At 44.4% G+C, this 21192-nt stretch overlaps 1 protein-coding gene across 1 annotated transcript in view; it reads left to right on the top strand.

Moving 5' to 3' along the window:
• FSHR (follicle stimulating hormone receptor) overlaps positions 1-20060 on the top strand; it is a 91703-nt gene extending 71643 nt beyond the window's left edge. Inside the window, exons 7-10 of the mRNA XM_076334750.1 lie at positions 1446-1514; positions 1627-1701; positions 12370-12555; positions 18833-20060. Of these exons, the coding sequence (XP_076190865.1) occupies positions 1446-1514; positions 1627-1701; positions 12370-12555; positions 18833-20060 (1558 nt within the window). The remainder of the gene's footprint in view (positions 1-1445; positions 1515-1626; positions 1702-12369; positions 12556-18832) is intronic.
• The last annotated feature ends 1132 nt before the right edge of the window (positions 20061-21192 follow it).

The raw sequence follows: 21192 nt of genomic DNA, 5'->3' as shown, positions 1-21192 counted from the left end.
TGTTTGCTCTTTTTACTACTTGAATGCGATTAGCCAGGTGACAGGAGTGTATAGTCCACCCTGTATTGCAACAGTGACTCTGATTTTATGACCTTAGTATCTCATTGCATTAGCATCATGTTCAGTGAGGGAACGCAGTAAGTGCTAATACTGTGATTAAAAGCATATATATCAGCCTGGCAGCTATGAATGGATAAGATCAATGTAATATAATAAATGTTTTAAATGCTATAAGCAGGGACACGTCTCTTGTCTGTGCCTGCTCACTCATGTCTAATAGTGCTTGCAAGTGAAGGGGACGGTGACAGTTCTCCTGATCCGACCTGACAGACATTATAACACAGAGCTATGTACATCTGCCTGTCATGGTCAAAAGGGTAATCCTTTCAGCCAGACCTATAACCGATTTTCATGCTGACCTTAGCTCACCACCTCGGTCCTTAGATAAGTGGGTCACTTGCATGCTCAGCTTTCAGTGTGAGCAAAACATCCAGGTTTGCTGACAGTTTAATTAAATCAGGCCATTTTTGCCATCAATCAGACCTGTCTTTGCCTGTTGGAGAGGGCGTGAGTTGCAAAGTGACGTTTAAAGCGAGATGAAAGATTGCACCATAAAGATGATAAATATAACTGACCCAAATGTAAATTTTTAGGACCATGAAGGGAAGAGAGGGAAGGATGTTAAACGTTAATTAGTTAATGCACTACGGTAAAATCTTGATGGAAAGCCCCAGGACCTTCGATTCCCAGGTTCACTACCTGTGTCTCCTTTTGGGGGAAGGAGCCTGAGGAGGTGGGACTGGGGCAGCAGAGCAGACAGGGAGCATAATTTGTAGAGGCAGCAGACATAGGAGGAATCAGCCACTTCCTGGGCAGTTTGGCACCACCGCCAACACGCTCCTGCCCTCCTGTCCGGCGCGGTGATGGTCAGCTTCCCGCTTCCACCTGCCCCGCTGAGGACGTGAGACCACCGCAGCCGATGGTCTTTTTTTCTAATAACTGGCAAAGGTTAAGCTGTGGCCCAGTGTTTCAAAAGCATCTTGAAAAAAGTAAAACTAAGTGGCACCAACAGCACCAGCAGGAAAGATCCTGGTCTCACCCCTCCTGGGATTAACCTGGAACAGCTGCACTGACTCCGCTGCAGCCTTCGCAGGGGAGCCGTGAGCAGCACCAGCGTCTTCATCAGCTCTGCCCTTGCTTCAGAAACTTACTCTAGCTATCATCGCTGATGGTAGCACTCATCTGCCCTATTCATGTCTGTACTCTCCAAAGCCTTCCTCCAACTATTGAGAACTTACAAGCTAGTATTCATAGAAATTTCATCATTTGAATATCCATTTAATAATTTTATTTGCTTGAGATCCCTTTCACTGATTCAAATTATATATTTTAGTTATGAAGTATGAATAAGAACCCAAGTCTTTTTTTTTTTCCCTCTATTGCAGATGGCTAAATAAAAATGGGATTCGGGAAATTGAGAATCATGCATTTAATGGAACCTACCTGGATGAGCTGTAACTATTTCTGTTGTTTACTATTCTGAAAAGCAATTATTAGAAGGTAACTGCTGCAAGCTATTTTTTTTATCTTAGATTGTTTTAGTATCAATATTATTGTGTTTTTCAGAAATCTAAGTGATAATCACAACCTAGAAAAATTACCAAATGAGGTCTTCCAAGGAGCCAATGGACCCATTGTTTTGTAAGTGAAATTCAATATTTTTTTTTCATTATTAACTCCCGAGAAAAGAACAGAGAAGAACATGTGAATGCCAGTCTGGAGTTCAAAATCTTGGAGTTCAAAACTGGAGGTGTAGTTCTGAATATAAAAAAACTGGAAGCTGTATCTGAAATTTCAGTCTATATCCATGTTTTCATCCTTAAGTTTTTGGGAGTATTTTTGATCCAGGGATTTAGATCCAGATTCTTGTCCACAGTTGATTAAGCTCTGAAAGAGAGTAGTTCTGCTTTGTTTTTTTCCAGAGAAAAATGCTGTTAGTTTTTTGTTTGAGCAAAATCAAGAATAGGTGAGTGGGGCCTCAGTGCTTAAAACCGAATTGCTTACCGCTGAAGATCTGCCCCTGCATCTCTGAAGCTTAACTCTAAAGATAAAATCCCTACCCTACAGGGATAGGGATCGCGATGTCCCATCCCCTGTAGGGATAGGGTATATCTCACGCAGTTACAGCAGGATGTCTTTGATGGGTGATAAGCTGGAAAGCAAGACCTCAGCAGTAGAGAATTCAGCAGTAGGGTGCTCATGGATCTCAGTCACCATTACCTCAAGCCACGGTTTGCCATGGGGTCTGAAAATGCCTGTGAGTGTGCACAACTGCTTGTGTTTCTGAGCACAAGCCACAACACGTAAGAGCTGTGATGGAGACCTGGGAGTCTTTTTTGTCTCACCAATTCATCAGACCCAATTCTGTCTTCCCATCTCGCCTGGATGTCCAGAGAGGGCTAGGAGTCACCCAGAAAGGGTGAAAAGGGGTCATTGGAGCTGTTGGAAGATTTTACACAGAGGTTAGAGTGGTTAGAAATCTAAAAAAGAGGGAGAAAAATGTCTGGTTAACCTTGAGTTCAGATCAGAGCTCTTCTGAAGGCCTTTTTTCCATGCTGTGATGGTCAGTGCACCTGTGAGATAAAGAGCTATGGTATGGATTACTGCATTCTGCTCCACTTCCATCATGCCCTCAAAGTGTCTTCCTTCTTTGGAAAAGACTAAGTTGAGCATCTTTTCAGCAGTAATATCATTGATGTTTCTTTGAAAAAGCATTGTTTCCTGTAGCAAAAAGTAAATGCATTTTCTTTGCAAGCTGTAGCTGATACAATCATATTCTGGAGGTTTATCAAATTGATTTGGCTGTAGTTCAGATTCATTTGATAGTTCAATTTCTAACACCGAGTTATTTGTGTAAGAAGTTTTCTGTTCCATTACCAATACATCCACTATTCTATGGATGGGAAATTACCTTTTTATCCTCACTGAGATCATGAAAGAAGAGCCTTCTTACTCATCCATCACTGTAGTGTACACCAGAAATGCGCTTTCACTTGTGGAAATGATTGACCCATAATCATATCTTTGCTGGGACAAATAGTGTTGTTGCAATCAAATCTGTGTTGCAGACTGCAATGTTTTATTAGAATGAACATCAGGATGTTTTAACTCTTGATATTCCTGAACCAGTGTTCTACAGTCAATTAATACCAACTTCTATTTTATAATTCAGCATATTAAAATAATGTGAAAGAAGCACAAACACAAATAGTAATGTCAGAAAGCACCAATCTTAGCCCTTGTACAGGCTACACAGTTTCACGCATCAATTCCTCTCTCAGGCTTACAGCTCTTGGCTGAATTAGAATATCTCGTTTGGAAAGACATCAAGTTTTTAGTTAAAGGATTTCAGCACTGACAGTAGGCAAGTAAATCAAATGGCTAATTACTCCCACACCTATACATATTCCTTCTATACAGAAATACCCTGTATTTCCAACTTGGAGTTTCATAGCTTCAGTTTTCAGCCAGATTGTTTCATTTAATCATCTTCTGGTGCTTGCAGAGCTGTAGTGGCTTACACCAGTTTTTAATGTAGTCCTTAGGAGTTCTCTGGCTGTGTCCTGACTCAGATGCAGGGCAAGGTATGGCTGTGGTCTGTCCTATCCTTGCAATTTGTCTTCAACGGGAAACCCACACATGGGGGCCACAGGAGAGCTCCAGTAGATCCCCAGCTCAACAGCTGAGTCCCTGAAGCACAACCACAGATCAGTTTAGATACAAGCACAGAGAAAATTGTTCTCACTGATCGGTCTACCCCTCTCTGATTTCTGCTCCACCAGCCATTTCTTGCTATTTCTATATGTGCCTTTCAAACTTCATCAGCTGGTCAGTATTTTTGCTAATCCAAAAGACTCCCAGTGGGAAAGGGAAGTGATTGGAAGAGAAGTCAAATTCATTTTGCTGTTCCTGCACCAGCTGTTGTCAAGGCCGATGACTAGCAGCCAAGCAACAACAATACAAGAACATGTATTCTGGTTTGATTTCCTACTGCCACTTTATCGTCTTGTTCATCGTGCTTATTTAATTTATCAACCCTCTAACTAGAAAGGGACATCCCAAAGAACCTCTGCACTGAGGTCTGCTCGTGATAACTCAGTGGAGTAAGTTACTAAACCACCTGCACAATGCCTGTGTTTGCTGTTCAGGGGGTCTGTCAGTGGTGTATCAATAACTATCCCTAACAGACATACCAACAAACCCTGCAGCAGAGTGCAAAGCATTTTCCCTAACTTCCTTCTGTTTATGTGCAATAATGAGCATAAAAAGAAGGATTTTTAAAAGAAGAAGAAAATATTTTTATGGAAAAATATTTAATATTTATGAAATTATTTAGAGATGCCCAAAGACCCAGTAACATTTTACCTTTTTTTAAGTCTAGGTGATACTCCTATTTATATTTACTTGTTATTTCCACCCAGTGTAATAACAGTTTGGCCTCGGTAAAGATTTTTAGCTAACAAGCCAAAGAAAACATTTTCCATGTTCTTGTTCAGAATTATGAGCCCTTGTGAAGTATCATAGGCTCTTAATGACTCCATGAGTGATGCTGTCTGTGGATTTAGGCAGAAAACTGCAGTTTAGTTGTTGAGTCATGAGCATATACTCTAGGTGACAGTTTTCATTAGGTAGCATACTAAGGGCAATAGTCAGTCCATGAAACAATCGAGGTTGCTCATTGCAACCAAATTACCTCTTCTGGTGTCTAAGTCAGAAACTGATAGCCTAAAATTTCTCTTCAGCTGCAGCTTTTAGCTCCTGTGAGAAACAGGTCAGTCCCAGAACAACCTCAGGACCACAACGTGGCTTCTCTCAGCCTGACTTGCAGAAGTTCAAAGTATGTCTGACTCCACGGGTCCGTCTCACCCTTCCAGTAGAAGTCATGGCCCCAGATCAGGGTAGCGGAGTGGGGTCTGTGTTTGCTCCTCTGCTGCCACAATTCATGGTCCAGTTGTTGAAGGTTCTATGTACCTTCAGAGCCTGGATGCAAAGCCTCCTGCTGTGGGCACAGCATGGACACAAAGATGATCTTTACCCACCACCAGGAACTGCTTTATTAGCCCTGTGCACACCTGCAGGGCTATGAACTTATTGGCATCACGGAGACGTGGTGGGATGGCTCCTATGATCGGAGTGTTGGGATGGAGGGATACAGGCTCTTTGGGAAGGACAGGCAGGGGAGACGAGAAGGGGGTGTCGCCCTCTATGTCAATGACCAGCTGGAGTGCATGGAGCTCTGCCTGGGGATGGGTGAGGAGCTGACCCAGAGCTTATGGGTCAGGATTAAAGGGAAGGCAGGGACAGGTGACATTACGGTGGGGGTCTGCTACAGGCCACCCAACCAGGAAGACCAAGTGAATGAGGCCCACTATAGACAGATAGGAGCAGCCTCACGCTCACAAGCCCTGGTCCTCATGGGGGACTTCAACCACCCGGACATCTCTTGGAGGGACAACACAGCAGAGCATAAGCAATCCAGGAGGTTCCTGGAATGTGTCGATGATGACTCCCTTCTCCAAGTGGTAGAGGAGCCAACGAGGAGAGGTGCTATGCTGGACCTTGTTCTCACCAACAAGGAGGGGCTGGTGGGGAATGTGAAGCTCAAGGGCAGCCTGGGCTGCAGTGACCACGAAATGGTGGAGTTCAAGATCCTTAGGGCACCGAGGAGGGCGCACAGCAAGCTCACTACCCTGGACTTCAGGAGAGCAGACTTTGGCCTCCTCAGGGATCTGCTTGGTAGAGTGCCATGGGACAAAGTCCTGGAGGGAAGAGGGGCCCAAGAAAGCTGGGTAATATTCAAGGATCACCTCCTCCAAGCTCAGGAGCGATGCATCCCAACAAAGAGGAAGTCAGGCAAAAACGCCAGGAGGCCTGCATGGATGAACAAGGAGGTCCTGGACAAACTCAAACACAAAAAGGAAGCCTACAGAGGGTGGAAGCAAAGACAGGTAGCCTGGGAGGAATACAGAGAAATTGTCCGAGCAGCCAGGGATCAGGTTAGGAAAGCTAAAGCCCTGATAGAATTAAATCTGGCCAGGGACGTCAAGGGCAACAAGGAAAGATTCTATAGGTACCTTGAGGATAAAAGAAAGACAAGGGAAAATGTGGGTCCTCTCGAGAACAAAATGGGAGACCTGGTTACCCGGGATACGGAGAAGGTGGAGGTACTCAATGACTTTTTTGCCTCGGTCTTCACCAGCAAGTGCTTGAGCCACACCGCCCAAGCTGCAGAAGGCAAAGGCAGGGACTGGGAGAATGAAGAGCCGCACACTGTGGGAGAACATCAGGTTCAAGACCATCTAAAGCACCTGAAGGTGCACAAGTCCATGGGACCCGATGAGGTCCATCCACTGGTCCTGAAGGAACTGGCAGATGAAGTTGCTGAGCCACTATCCATCGTATTTGAGAAGTTGTGGCAGTCCGGTGAAGTTCCCACTGACTGGAAAAGGGGAAACATAACCCCCATTTTTAAAGAGGGGAAAAAAGGAAGACCCGGGGAACTACAGGCCAGTCAGTCTCACCTCTGTGCCTGGGAGGATCATGGAACAGATCCTCCTGGAAGCTGTGCTAAGGCACATGGAGGACAGGGAGGTGATTTGAGACAGCCAGCATGGCTTCACCAAGGGCAAGTCCTGCCTGACTAACCTGGTGGCCTTCTATGGTGGAGTGACTACATCAGTGGACATGGGAAGGGCTACAGATGTCATCTGTCTGGACCTCTGTAAGGCCTTTGGCACAGTCCCCCACAACAGCCTTCTCTCTAAGCTGGAGAGGTATGGATTTGATGGGTGGACTGTCCGGTGGGTGAGGAATTGGTTGGATGGTCGCATCCAGAGGGTAGTGGTCAACGGCTCAATGTCCAGATGGAGATTGGTGACAAGTGGCGTCCCACAGGGGTCCGTATTGGGACCGGTGCTGTTTAATATCTTCATTAATGACATAGACAGTGGGATCGAGTGCACCCTCAGCAAGTTTGCAGATGACACCAAGCTGAGTGGTGCAGTCGACATGCCAGAGGGACGGGATGCCATCCAGAGGGACCTGGACAAGCTGGAGAAGTGGGCCCGTGTGAACCTCATGAGGTTTAACAAGGCCAAGTGCAGGGTCCTGCACCTGGGTCGGGGCAACCCCCAGTATCAATACAGGCTGGGGGATGAAGGGATTGAGAGCAGCCCTGCCGAGAAGGACTTGGGGGTACTGGTGGATGAAAAGCTGGACATGAGCCAGCAATGTGCACTCGCAGCCCAGAAGGCCAATCGTATCCTGGGCTGCATCAAAAGCAGCATGGCCAGTAGCTCGAGGGAGGTGATTCTGCCCCTCTGCTCTGCTCTGATGAGACCCCACCTGGAGTACTGTGTTCAGCTCTGGAGCCCTCAGCACAGGAAAGACACGGACCTGTTGGAGTGGGTCTAGAAGAGGGCCACAAAAATGATCGGGGGGATGGAACACCTCTCCTGTGAGAGAGTTGTTGTTGTTCAGCCTAGAGAAGAGAAGGCTCTGGGTAGACCTTCTTGCAGCCTATCAGTACTTCAAGGGAGCTTATAAAAAAGATGGTGGCAAACTTTTTAGCAGGGCCTGTTGCAACAGGACAAAGGGGAATGGCTTTAAACTAAAAGGGGGTAGATTTAGACTAGATATAAGGAAGAAACTTTTTACGCTGAGGGTGATGAAGCACTGGCACAGGTTGCCCAGAGAGGTGGTGGATGCCCCATGCCTGGAAACATTCAAGGTCAGGTTGGACGGGGCTCTGAGCAACCTGATCTAGTGGAAGATGTCCCTGTCCACAGCAGGGGGGTCGGACTAGATGACCTTTAGAGGTCCCTTCCAACCCAAACTATTCTATGATTCTATGGTTCTATATGAATTGCTCATGAATTGGCAGGTGTCATTGAGAGGGCTTTAAACTAGGTTCGAAGGGGGAAGGGGATAAAACCAGGCTCACTAGAGATGAGCCTAGGGGTGGCGTGCCGATGCCAGGCGTGAAATCGATAGCCCAGCTCAAGTGCATCTACACCAATGCACGCAGCATGGGCGGCAAACAGGAGGAGCTGGAAGCCATTGTGCAGCGGGAGAGATATGACTTAGTCGCCATCACAGAAACATGGTGGGGTGACTCTCACGACTGCAGTGCTGCAATGGATGGCTACAGACTCTTCAGAAGGGACAGGCGAGGAAGGAGAGACAGTGGGGTGGCCCTGTATGTTAGGGAGTGTTTCAATTGTATAGAGCTCAACAATTGTGATGATGATACGGTTGAGTGTTTATGGGTAAGGATTAGGGGGAAGGCCTACGAGGCAGATATCCTGCTGGGAGTCTGTTATAGACCACCCAGCCAGGATGAAGGGGCAGATGAAGCATTCTACAAGCGGCTGGCAGAAGTCTCTCAATCGCTAGCCCTTGTTCTCATGGGGGGACTTCAACTTCCCAGATGTCTGCTGGCAATACAACACGGCAGAAAGGAAACAGTCTAGGAGGTTCCTGGAGTGTGTGGAAGACAACTACCAGGGGAGGTGCCTCACTCGACCTGCTGTTTACTAACAGAGAAGGACTAGTGGGAGATGTGGTGGTCGGAGGCCGTCTTGGGCTTAGCGACCATGAAATGATAGAATTCTCAATTCTTGGTGAAGTAAGGAGGGGGGGCAGCAAAACCGCAACCATGGACTTCCGGAGGGCGGACTTTGGCCTGTTCAGGACGCTGGTTGAGAGAGTCCCGTGGGAGACAGTCCTGAAGGGCAAAGGGGTCCAGGAAGGCTGGACATTATTCAAGAAGGAAGTCTTAAAGGCGCAGGAGCAGGCTGTCCCTGTACGCCGTAAGAAGAACGGGCGGGGAAGATGACCGGCCTGGCTGAACGGGGAGCTTTTGCTGGGACTCAGGAAAAAAAGGAGAGTTTACCGCTTGTGGAAGAAGGGGCAGGCGACTCAAGAAGAGTACAGGGATCTCATTAGGTTGTGCAGAGAAGAAATGAGAAAGGCAAAAGCCCAGCTAGAACGCAATCTGGCCGCTGTCGTTAAAGACAACAAAAAAAGTTTTTACAAATATATTAATGACAAGAAGAGAGCCAAGGAGAATCTCCATCCTTTATTGGATGCAGGGGGGAACATTGTCACCGAGGATGAGGAAAAGGCTGAGGTACTTAATGTCTTCTTTGCCTCAGTCTTTAACAGGCAGACCGGTTATCCTCAGGGTACTCGGCCTCCCGAGCTGGAAGACAGGGATGGCGAGCAGGATGAACCCCCCCATAATCCAAGAGGAAGCAGTCAATGACCTGCTACGCCACCTGGACGCTCACAAGTCTATGGGGCCGGATGGGATCCACCCGAGAGTGCTGTGGGAGCTGGCGGAGGTGCTCGCCAAGCCACTCTCCATCATTTATCAGCAGTCCTGGTTAACGGGGGAGGTCCTGGACAACTGGAGGCTTGCCAATGTGACGCCCATCTACAAGAAGGGCCGGAAGGAGGATCCGGGGAACTACAGGCCTGTCAGCCTGACCTCGGTGCCGGGGAAGATTATGGAGCGGTTCATCTTGAGGGCGCTCACAAGGCATGAGCGGGACAACCAGGGGATCAGGCCCAGCCAGCACGGGTTCATGAGAGGCAGGTCCCACTTTACCAACCTGATCTCTTTCTATGACCAAGTGACCCGCTTAGTGGACGAGGGAAAGGCTGTGGATGTGGTCTACCTGGACTTCAGCAAGGCCTTTGACACCGTCTCCCACAGCATTCTCCTAGAGAAGCTGGCGGCTCATGGCTTAGACAGGTGGACTCTGTGCTGGGTCAAAAACTGGCTGCACGGCCGGGCCCAGAGTTGTGGTGAATGGAGTTAAATCCAGTTGGCGGCCGGTCACGAGCGGTGTTCCCCAGGGCTCAGTACTGGGGACGGTCTTGTTTAATATCTTTATCGATGATCTGGATGAGGGGATCGAGTGCACCCTCAGTAAGTTTGCAGACGACACCAAGTTGGGCAGGAGCGTTGACCTGCTCGAGGGTAGGAAGGCTCTGCAGAGGGACCTGGACAGGCTGGATCGATGGGCCCAGGCCAATTGTATGAGGTTCAACAAGGACAAGTGCCGGGTCCTGCACTTCGGCCACAACAACCCCATGCAGCACTACAGGCTTGGGGAAGAATGTCTGGAAAGCTGCCCGGAGGAAAAGGATCTGGGGGTGCTGGTCGACAGCCGGCTGAACATGAGCCGGCAGTGTGCTCAGGCGGCCAAGAAGGCCAATGGCATCCTGGCCTGTATCAGAAATAGTGTGGCCAGCAGGAGTAGGGAAGTGATCGTGCCCCTGTACTCGGCCCTGGTGAGGCCGCACCTCGAATACTGTGTTCGGTTTTGGGCCCCTCACTACAAGAAGGACGTCGAGGTGCTGGAGCGTGTCCAGAGAAGGGCAATGAGGCTGGTGAGGGGTCTGGAGAACAAGTCTTATGAGGAGCGGCTGAGGGAACTGGGGTTGTTTAGCCTGGAGAAAAGGAGGCTGAGGGGAGACCTCATCGCTCTCTACAACTACCTGAAAGGAGGTTGTAGCGAGGTGGGTGTTGGTCTCTTCTCCCAAGTCACAAGCGATAGGACGAGAGGAAATGGCCTCAAGTTGCACCAGGGGAGGTTTAGATTGGACGTGAGGAAAAATGTCTTTACTGAAAGAGTGGTTAAACATTGGAACAGGCTGCCCAGGGAAGTGGTTGAGTCACCATCCCTGGAGGTATTTAAAAGACAAGTAGATGAGGCACTTGGGGACATGGTTTAGTGGGCATGGTGGTGTTGGGTCGATGGTTGGACTCGGTGATCTTAGAGGTCTTTTCCAACCTTAATGATTCTATGATTCTATGATTCTATGATTCTATGATTCTATGAATTTGTTAGACTTGGCCACCCTGAGCTAAAGACCATGAGTTCAAACAGAGCCATTTCCTGGTGTTAATTTTGCTTCTTAGAATGGAGAACAGAGGTGCAAATGTGTGTATGGTACATAGAAACTGTCTAAAGTCTATTACATGCTGCTAAAACCAGGTCTTCCCCTCATGTGGCACCACGCTACTGCAGTAATACGACAATAAAAACAATAAAAACAATTTGTGCATGTTGGGTAATAGAGATCAAATAACATGTTGTCCTGACATCATACTGTTATGGATTAATTGGAAACTGTATCTTGGAGGGGGCATGGAGAAAATTACAAGTATTTTCAGTCCAATTCCTTGATTAGGAAAAATTCCTTTCTTTTGTCAGAGAATAAAGAACAGAGCAGCCTCAGCAAACACTGCACCCTGGATCAGTCTCACACCATAAGAGCACATGGGCTAAGGAGGACACGGTGATTTTGCATAGCCCATTTTGCTGTTTCGCTAAGAGAAAGGAGTTTACTGTCATGAGCTGAGGGACACAGTTTGTGCCCTAGTGAGGGAAATGTGAGGACGTTTTGCCCCAGCTGTTACACCCTGGAGCCATGGGGATGGGTTCCCAAGTATATCTCAGCCTGGAGATGGAGCACCCTTGGTCCTTCTTCCCTTTCTCCACCTGTGTGGCACAAGTCAAGATTTAGTGTGTGCACAATGTTTTTCCTTCTAAAAGCCTCGCTAATGCTCTCTTTACTGCATTCGTAGCTGCTGCTTCCATCGCTACCTTTAATAGCCTGTCCCACACAGTAATTGCCTTCCACGTAAATACATCTCTCCTAACCTCCTGTAATCTTGCCCCTTTCTTCGCTTCAGTCTGTGCTCTCTTTTTTTTTTAAACCTCTGGAAATGTTCAGTTATTTTTGTTCCTCACAGTTTGAACCATGTCATCCCTGTCTCTCTTTCTTCCTAATGAGTACAAAACCTGATGTCCCCAACCTCTCCTCACATCTGTACCTCTCTGTGAGCTTCTCTCTTTGTGTTTATTGACTTTTCCACAGCAGCCTTCCCATGATGTGATGTTCATGTAACAAACTTCTGTTGTGATTTCATCAGCCTTTTTTATCCTGTAACAGTATTCTGGGGTGATTGGTGCATTTACTGGGTATTTACTAAACCTGGAATCATATGGCACTAATGGTTTATGTCCCTGCTAATTCTTACTCAGATGGTTTGGGGATTTTTTTTTCTTTTTTCTCAAACCAGACTAACATCACTTGGTTGTTGTTTGCAGTATTAGTTCAGGTTTCCTGGAGAAATACCTAATTTATCCCTGGATCCCATTTTCAGCATGGATTTCCATCTGATCTCTTTCCAGTCACTACTCTGAGAATGAGTAGGACAGTCTAAAACACATATACACTGTCGAGCAGAAGTAAATTCACTTTTTACCAAGATTTTCCTATGTTTTCTTAAAGGGATATTTCAAGGACGAGAATCAGTTTCCTGCCAAGTCATGGATTAGAACTCATTAAGAAGCTAAGAGCAAGGTCTACATACAATTTAAAAAAGCTTCCTGATTTAAGCAAATTTAGATCTTTGATTGAGGCAAACTTCACCTATCCTAGCCATTGCTGTGCATTTACAAACTGGAAAAGACAAAAGTAAGTGATTTCATTTGTTTATATTTTTGGTGCTTCTCAGCAGTTGATAGTGAATTAAATAAACTTCTTCAAAATCTGGACAGGAAAGGTCTCTTCAGTGCAGGTAAGTAAATGGATAGAAATAAATAAATATACTATACATACATGCTTATGCATGCTACACAGTGCACTGCCTTTCCATTCCAGGGGGCTAATAAATTTTTATAGCTGTGTTAGCATCTGCATTTTCCCCAGCTGCAGCTGTAGCCCCCACCTGTCATAAGTCTATCTTTCATTGGGACCTGCCATCCTGGATCAGCCTGGAGCTACGCTGAAGACATTCAACAGGAAAAGTCTGATAACTTTTCAGGAGGTAGCTGGAAGGAAAGCTGTGTTTGCAGAGAAGTTGGTCAATACTTGGCCATCAATTCAGGAGGGTAACAGGACCGCTGAGTGATCTTAAACTCTTGTCTCAGAAAGCCACACTGATGTTGGAACATTGCCCAACCAAACGCCACAGATATGTTATCTGTCAAGTCTACATACACAATATTTTTGGACATGATTTCAGAAATGGTTAACCTAGACCCCTTATACCTAAATCAGCAGAGGAGGGTGGGAGGATGGGGTGTCTTTTTAGACTCCCAAAGTAATTTTCCATGCTTGTTTTAATTTTCCATTAGCAAGTTGCAGTGAGACTTCAGGTATCAATGATTCTCATTGAGTGTTTTCGGCTGCTCAGATAGACTTTAAATGTACACATTAACTAGCTAATGAACCTCCTGAGTTTGTGCCACTGGAAGACATGAGGAATTGGTACCTACGGAAACCCCTGTTATTGTTTGAAGTTATTCCTTTACTGGATGTCCTCAAAGACTTGGAATTTGCCATGGCAGAAAAAAAAATGTGGATCATTGTTTCAAGACATTGTCTTCAGAAGTTACCCAAAACTTCAAAGAAAAGTAAAACCATGCAGTGAAAGCATAAACTATTAGCAGCTTCTATTTTAATACTTATTATAGGCATTTATTTTACTTTTAGCATTGTATTGTCACCAGGCAACGAAAGATAACTGATCTTGCTTGTGCTGATAGCTAATAAATATCACCTACGTGTGTTTGCATAACTACCTGTGTAAAGAGTGCAAGTCTGATGGTAGAGACTGCAGTGATAAGGGAAGTATCTGACAGAATACATCCCGCGTTGCCCATTTTTGATCCAAAATGCTAAACTTTTTGCTAGGACAGTTTATCAGCAGGAGACATTTTCTCATACTTCTGCAGGCTTATGCAGGCACAGTGCTTGGTAGCTTGCTAAGTAGAAATGGGTCCAGTCCTTCCAGCACTGGTGGCAAAGTGGTATTTGCCAAAGAGTGCAATGGAAGCATGTTTAGTCCTGAATCTGCAAAGGGACCTTGATATCACTATGATTCATATTTTTTAAGGTACTTGGCTTCTGGGCTGCTTGGGCCAAATCAGGACCCAAATCCCAGAATCCACTCCTTAAACTAGGCAACTGGACTTTTCAAAAACAGAGTAAGAGTTACTATCGAAGGAAAGTTACAGGAGGAAATGGTCCTGACCTTTTGGTAAGCTTTCAGTATCTAGTCCCCTCACTTGGGCTTTAAATAACTTCCATGTGAAAGGGTTATCAAGCACTGGAACAGGCTGCCCAGGGAAGTGGTGGAGTCCCCATCCCTGGAGGTATTTAAAAGACGTGTAGATGTGGCGCTTAGGGACATGGTTTAGTGGTGGACTTGGCAGTGTTACATTTACAGTTGGACTGGATGATCTTAAAGGTCTTTTCCAACCTAAATGATTCTAAGATTCTATGATTCTATGTTATGCTTGCCCCAGGGAATTGAAGCCCACAGCACTCACTTCTCCCTTAGTACAGCCCCACTTTCAGAAGCCTCTGCGCTGGCAGGTAAGAAGGCAAGGAAGACAATGATAGCCCTTCCCACAGCCTGGGCAAGTGGAATTTTGCAAAGAAATGCCAATGAACTGTGCAGAACTCACGTAACGCAAGTGCGGATGGCCAGCGAGCTGGGCTGGAGCACCATGCAGCAGTGGGGCTGCTTCTGGAGCAAGTCTGGTCACGACTTCACGGTCCCCTATAGTATCAGGTGTAATGCAATGGTAAGAAATAGTATGCAAGTTGGAGATGCTCTATGATGTATGATTACTTGAATAAATGTGCACGTGAACTGTATCACCCTGGTCAACAGAAAAAAGTTGAATGTATTTATGTATGTTTTTAATAGTTACCAGACATATCTTTTAAAAAATATTAAGTGTAAATGCAAAATTATTAGAACCAATTATTTAGATCAACCCTTCTTGTTAACTGCTTTAAAACATAATTAAAAATGGTAATTTCTTTCACACAGTCACGTGTCTTGTACTGAAATTGGTGGGAGACTGATATCCTCTCTCCAGCTTAAAAAGAGAAAATGGATGCATTTTAGTTCAGTTTGAATACCAAAGGTATTACCATACACTTCAGGATAGATTAGTCACACATACAGTAGCTACATCCGCTTTCATTTCAAAGCAGTTTTCTTGACAGCTGGCACAAGCTGTGTGTGCATTGAAGACTGCTTGGGTTGTTTAACAGTTATTAATAGTTTGCAGTGCTTGATCACACAACGTGCATTATCTCTTTGGCGAGAGCTGTGCTTGGTTCATCACAACGGGCATTACTTGTGGTGGTGAGAATCGTGATGTGACCTGACTTGCGTGCACCTTCACAGGAGACAGTCGTTATCCCGTGGCCGTTCAGGTCTCAGAATACTTCCAGGTAGTCCAGGGAGGATAAAAAGGATGCCTCATCACCCCCAGAAGTGCATTTCTAAGGATCACGGCAGCAGTTGGTGTTCACATGGGAAATTTGGGAAGGAATTAAGACAGGGATGTGTGGCCCCTGTCTGGCTGCCCCATTTATGTAAGATTTCCCCTCTTTGAGACTTTTGCAGCACTTGAGAACCTTAGATAAAATAAGTTGCCATAGAGGATCATGCTCGATCACCTCTCCCAAATCCATCTGCACCAGCAAACAGACTCTGTTGTGGTAACAGAAAACTTAAACCTGTTACAGCGGCAGTGCTTTCTAAATTTTGGAGGATGTCGCGTCAAGCACAGCTCCGCCAGACTGAGACACAAATTAAAACATAGGCAATTTTGAATTTTTTTTTTCCCATTCCAAGAAGGATTATATGATAAATATTGATCTGTACATTCATCACACTGGAATATTGTGATGCTGGCCTAACAGAAGGTAAACTGCTTTCTTAGGACAAGCCCAGTGCAGTACGTTGAACTCCTCTCACGTTTTTCTGTGACTGGAAAATAATATCCTTGAAGTGTGGATAGGGCAGAGGCTGGATGTTAAAACCCTCAACTTGACATAGACCATTATGAACTTCAGCAAGCTTTTGGCTTTCTTTGACAAAAAGATCACCTTCTGCCTAAAAGAATGACATTGATACGACTCTGTCCTTACACTTGATCATTATTCTTTGGAGGAGCTGTCACTTGAAATCCTACTTTTTAAAAAAACGTGGCAGCATCAGGAGTTGTGTTTGGGCCTCATCTCATGAGAATATGGTATCAGTTGCTCACAACTCACTTGATGTCACTTTTCAGTGAGGATGATTGGTTTAAGATAGGGCTTAATAAAGAACCTAGGTCAGGACTGTTTATTCTGCTGAGCGTGTTTCTCAGCACACAAGATCCTGCTGTCACCGGATCCAGATGAAGCACATAAAATAACCACTTGTACTAAGGTAGGCATTTTTGTCTATTTTTGTTGGAGCACTCTGCCAATTTTAATGTTATTCTTTAAGTTGTCCTTTCTCTAGTCTGTTTTTCAGAAGGTTTACTTGAGCAAAGCAATGTTAAACAGTAACAGAGGGTTACAAATAGACTGAATAAATGAACTGTGTTACAATACCTACTGTCTCAAAAGGAAGCAAGCAACCCTTGCCAAAAAATGTTTTAACCTGTTGCTCTGAATGCACTGTACAGCCCAAAGGGCAAATATCCCAGGGCAATTAGCGGTAAGCAGTCAGTACCAGAGGATGGCTCTTCTTTCCCTTGGGAGTTTGCAGCTGCCCATCTTATCTGCTCACGGTACAGGTAACTGGCCGGGAGACTCCTGGCCACCCATCCTTGGAGCAAACAGAGCAGCTAACTCTGTGGGAACCTGCTTTTATTTGGGACTGCTGGCTGTAAAAAAACTCAAGAATGAATAAATTGTAATAATCAGAAATATTTAATTTGCTTTACATAGCAGTCTTATCAGGGGACAGATTTAGCTCCAGGCAGTGACTCCATAATTTGGGAAAAGGTTTATTTTTAACTCATAGCTGAGAAATGACTGGATAAAAACATTTCCCTCAGTTCATTTATGAAGAACCACCAATTGCAGTAGCTTTCAGTGCCCTCGAGTGCCTGTTGCACTAAAAACTGAGGGCCTTTCTCTCCTGTTATTGCTCCTTGGAAGCGTATGTTCCCTTTCAGCTAGAGAACTGTTGATATATTGATCAATACACTGGACCCCTCACTCATCCTTATGCGAGCAGAGCACAGGGGAGCAAAATGTAATGCCTTGTTATTGCTATTGTGACCTCCATAGTGCATATTTGACCTCACAGAAAATCAGTTTTCTGCCTCGGTTGACAGGCAAGATAAAAAATATTGATAATAGCAGAGGATGCTCAGGACCCCATAGGAAATGTCCCTCACCTTCTGGTGCTGGGCCTTCATTAGTTTTCCTTTCTTACAGAACTTTTAAACTTGATTTTTGGAAGATGTAGTGACTGCACAAATTCAAAGGGTAAAATTAGGTTACAAAAAAGAATTCTTCCTTTTAAGCTGCTACCAATTGTTTAACAATTTCAGCCTAACTTGCCTAGAAAGCTAAGCTCTCAACTGTACTGCAAGTCAGGGTGGAAGGTAAGCTGGGGTCCTGTCCTAGAAATTATACATGTAAATTGCTGTCCAGACTGTAGACGAAAGTAGGCAGAGCAGAACTGTCTTGGTTTTGCAACACATTGTCAGCTGCTTTATTCCCTAACTCAGATTAGGTCTGGATCCATTTTATGCAAAGCTATGGATGCAAGTTTCTGGGACACCAAACTTGAAAGGCGGCCTAGGAGAAGCAGTTGATAAAGTCTGACACTTTATTTCTTGTTAATACACCTTGATATTTCTTAGCTTGATGGAGCTGATCATCTTTCTATCATCTCAGCCAAAACATTTGTTTCTTCCTTTGGTCTCGGCATGGAGAAGAAGGACATAGAGTTAATCATCTAGCAAATAAAGCCAAACACAAAATCGTCAAAAAATACTTGTTTTACCTTCAAAGACATTTTTTCTTGAAACTCTTTTCCTTTATTTCCTTCATCTACCTTTTCTAAAATACATAAAATGTTTAAAAAAGACTTTCTGACAGAAGCAAAAGCAAGTACTGTTTCTACAGAAATGTTGGGTTCGTTTGGTGTGGCATGGTTTCATTTGGTTTGGCTTGGCTTTGCTTCACTTCGCTTGGTTTCAAATCCATTTTCTTTGAAAAACAGTTTTTAAGCAAAATGTTCTACCACATCTTGTGTTTGTATCTGTGCTGGCATCTGGCTTCTAGAGATTATCTGGAAGACTGCATGAACTTGTTTATGCTATTTATTTGTGTTAATGGCCAGTTACCAATATGATATGAGATACTCAAAATGAATGGCACAAACTGGAGTTGTTCTGTGCCCTGAACGAGTTACAACATTGAATATGGCACACTGACTGCCAAAAACTTTAGGAAAAAGGGAATTTGAGAGTAATACTAAGGGATAGTATCATTATTGTGATTATGCAGACTCCTTATGGGCACAGCTGAATTGACTCATTCTTCAAAGCCCAGTCTTATGTAGGAATTCATCATCACGTGTTACCCCCATGCAAGAATCAGCTTTTCAGTGACAGGTTATATGAGAAATTCGGTTGAAATAAGGACAGCTTCTTACAGAATGCGCCTGTCCAGGTGGATAACTGCATCATAAATGCCAGTAAAGCAAACATCAGGCTTTCTTTTCCCTTACATTTTACGATGTTTCCAAATCATTTACATTTTCATGTAACATTTTATAAATAGGGACCAACCAGACTATTAATTTCGAGCTTCAGGGTAGTCTATATAATCAGCTAACCAGAAAAACTGAGCTGTTAATGGAAACTGGATGATTTCATGTTTGTTGTATGCCTTGTGCTGTGTCTTTTAGTTTCCAACTTTACTCTTTTTACAATTTCAGCACTGAATTACATCCGATATGTAGCATATCTCAGGACAAGCAAGACCTTGATGAGCAGCCTGGCGATAAGATACATAGGCGATCTCCAGCTGAAGATTATATTTCCAACTATGGCATAGGATTTGACCCAGCAGAGAATGAATTTGACTATGGTTTATGCAATGAAGTAGTTAATGTAGCTTGCTCACCTAAACCCGACGCTTTCAATCCATGTGAAGATATCATGGGATACAACATTTTGAGAGTCCTGATATGGTTTATCAACATTTTAGCTATCACTGGGAACATTGTTGTCCTCATTATTTTAATAAGCAGTCAATACAAACTCACCGTACCTCGTTTTCTAATGTGCAATCTTGCATTTGCAGATCTCTGCATAGGTATCTATCTGTTGTTTATTGCATCTGTAGATATCCAGACCAAAAGCCAGTATTACAACTATGCCATAGACTGGCAAACTGGGGCAGGATGCAATGCTGCAGGATTTTTTACAGTGTTTGCAAGTGAACTCTCAGTCTACACGCTGACTGTGATAACTCTGGAAAGGTGGCACACCATCACCTACGCCATGCAACTGGACCGCAAGGTTCGATTTCGTCATGCTGTGATTATAATGATTTTTGGTTGGATGTTTGCTTTCACAGTGGCACTTCTTCCCATATTTGGAGTCAGCAGCTACATGAAGGTCAGCATCTGTTTGCCCATGGATATAGAAACACCGTTTTCTCAGGCTTATGTTATATTTCTTTTAGTGTTGAATGTACTTGCATTTGTGATCATATGTGCCTGCTACATCTGCATCTACTTTACTGTGAGAAACCCTAATGTCATCTCTTCAAACAGTGACACCAAGATTGCCAAGCGCATGGCCATACTGATCTTCACGGACTTCCTCTGCATGGCACCAATATCTTTTTTTGCAATATCAGCCTCACTCAAGGTTCCTCTCATCACAGTGTCCAAATCCAAGATCCTTCTGGTTTTGTTTTACCCTATCAATTCCTGTGCTAACCCTTTCCTCTATGCCATTTTCACAAAGACTTTCCGCAGGGATTTCTTCATTCTGCTGAGCAAGTTTGGTTGCTGTGAAATGCAAGCCCAGATTTACAGAACAGAGACCTCCTCATCTGCTCATAATTTCCACATGAGAAATGGCCATTGCCCTCCTGCATCAAAAAACAGTGATGGGACTATTTATTCATTGGTTCCTATGAATCACTTGAACTGAAAAGCTTGCATGAATTTGTGTCTGAGGCAGTGTGATAATCACTTTCAACTGTGAATTTGAATAATGACTTCAGCATAGCATGCAAACTTATTTTTATGGGGAAACATTTTTATTTCCACTTTGCTATTTTTGTTCAATGAACAGCCATCAGAGATGCCACATTATCTTCATCAGTTCTTGAAGGACAACGAACAAAATTTCAGTATGTGCCAAAATGTCCTTGTAGAATTGTCTCAAGAAATAAATGGAGATACCAGATTATAAACTGGTATCTCCCACCGTACAGGCAGAGATTCCCTTCATTCTAGGAAGATGTTAGCTGCTTACTGAGAATTAAGTCATGGTTATATACGGCTGAAAGAAAAAAATATGTAGAATTAATTTTTTTTGTCTGTGAAGTATGTTATAACAATGACAGATAATTAGCTCTTTTTATTAATCATATCTCCTGGGGTTACAGGAGGCAGAAGGCCAACTTAAAGCTCTCCTTCAGCACAGACTTACTAGGAATGAGAATATCTTGTGTTGTTTCCATTTCTGTTCACTACAGCAGAGGGGCAGAAAGCATCTCCAGCTAGGCTGATGTTAGCTGTTCCACACTGCATGGACCTGCCTCACTCTGCACAGAAGTGTCACTTGGGTAGGATTTGTGTTGATCTAGACTGGCAGGCTCAGAGAACCAGACTTCATCTGAGTTTGGATCAAGGAGTTTGGTTTGGCATTTGTTTTCAAGATGAGAAAGAGCAAGAATGAGAACAGGAGAAACCCTTCATAATAAGGAGGATGTTTTCTCAAGTTGGTCTCACAAAGTTGGGTTGAAATCACTTTTGTGTGGCTGGACCCCTTGGGTATGGCAAGATGGGCCAATGGGCTGCTTTAACATATCACCTGAGGCAGGTGTGCCATACAGCGGTATTAGTGCATTGCACTGTCTGGGTTATGTAAGGGACAATGGGTCTGATATGGCTTTTGAAAACCTGAACAAAAGTTTTTGTGAAATCCTACAAGTTCTTTTTCCCCTTCCCTTCTAAAAAAATCCTTCATGTGCACATTATCAGATGATGATCCAGATTTAAAGACCTGAAAGAAACCATACACTGCATATGTTGAAATAACAAAAAAGAAAAAGCTC

Source organism: Aptenodytes patagonicus, chromosome 3 (assembly GCF_965638725.1).
Source record: "Aptenodytes patagonicus chromosome 3, bAptPat1.pri.cur, whole genome shotgun sequence".
Taxonomy (NCBI): Eukaryota; Metazoa; Chordata; class Aves; order Sphenisciformes; family Spheniscidae; genus Aptenodytes; species Aptenodytes patagonicus.
This window is presented reverse-complemented; position numbering and strand designations above follow the sequence as displayed.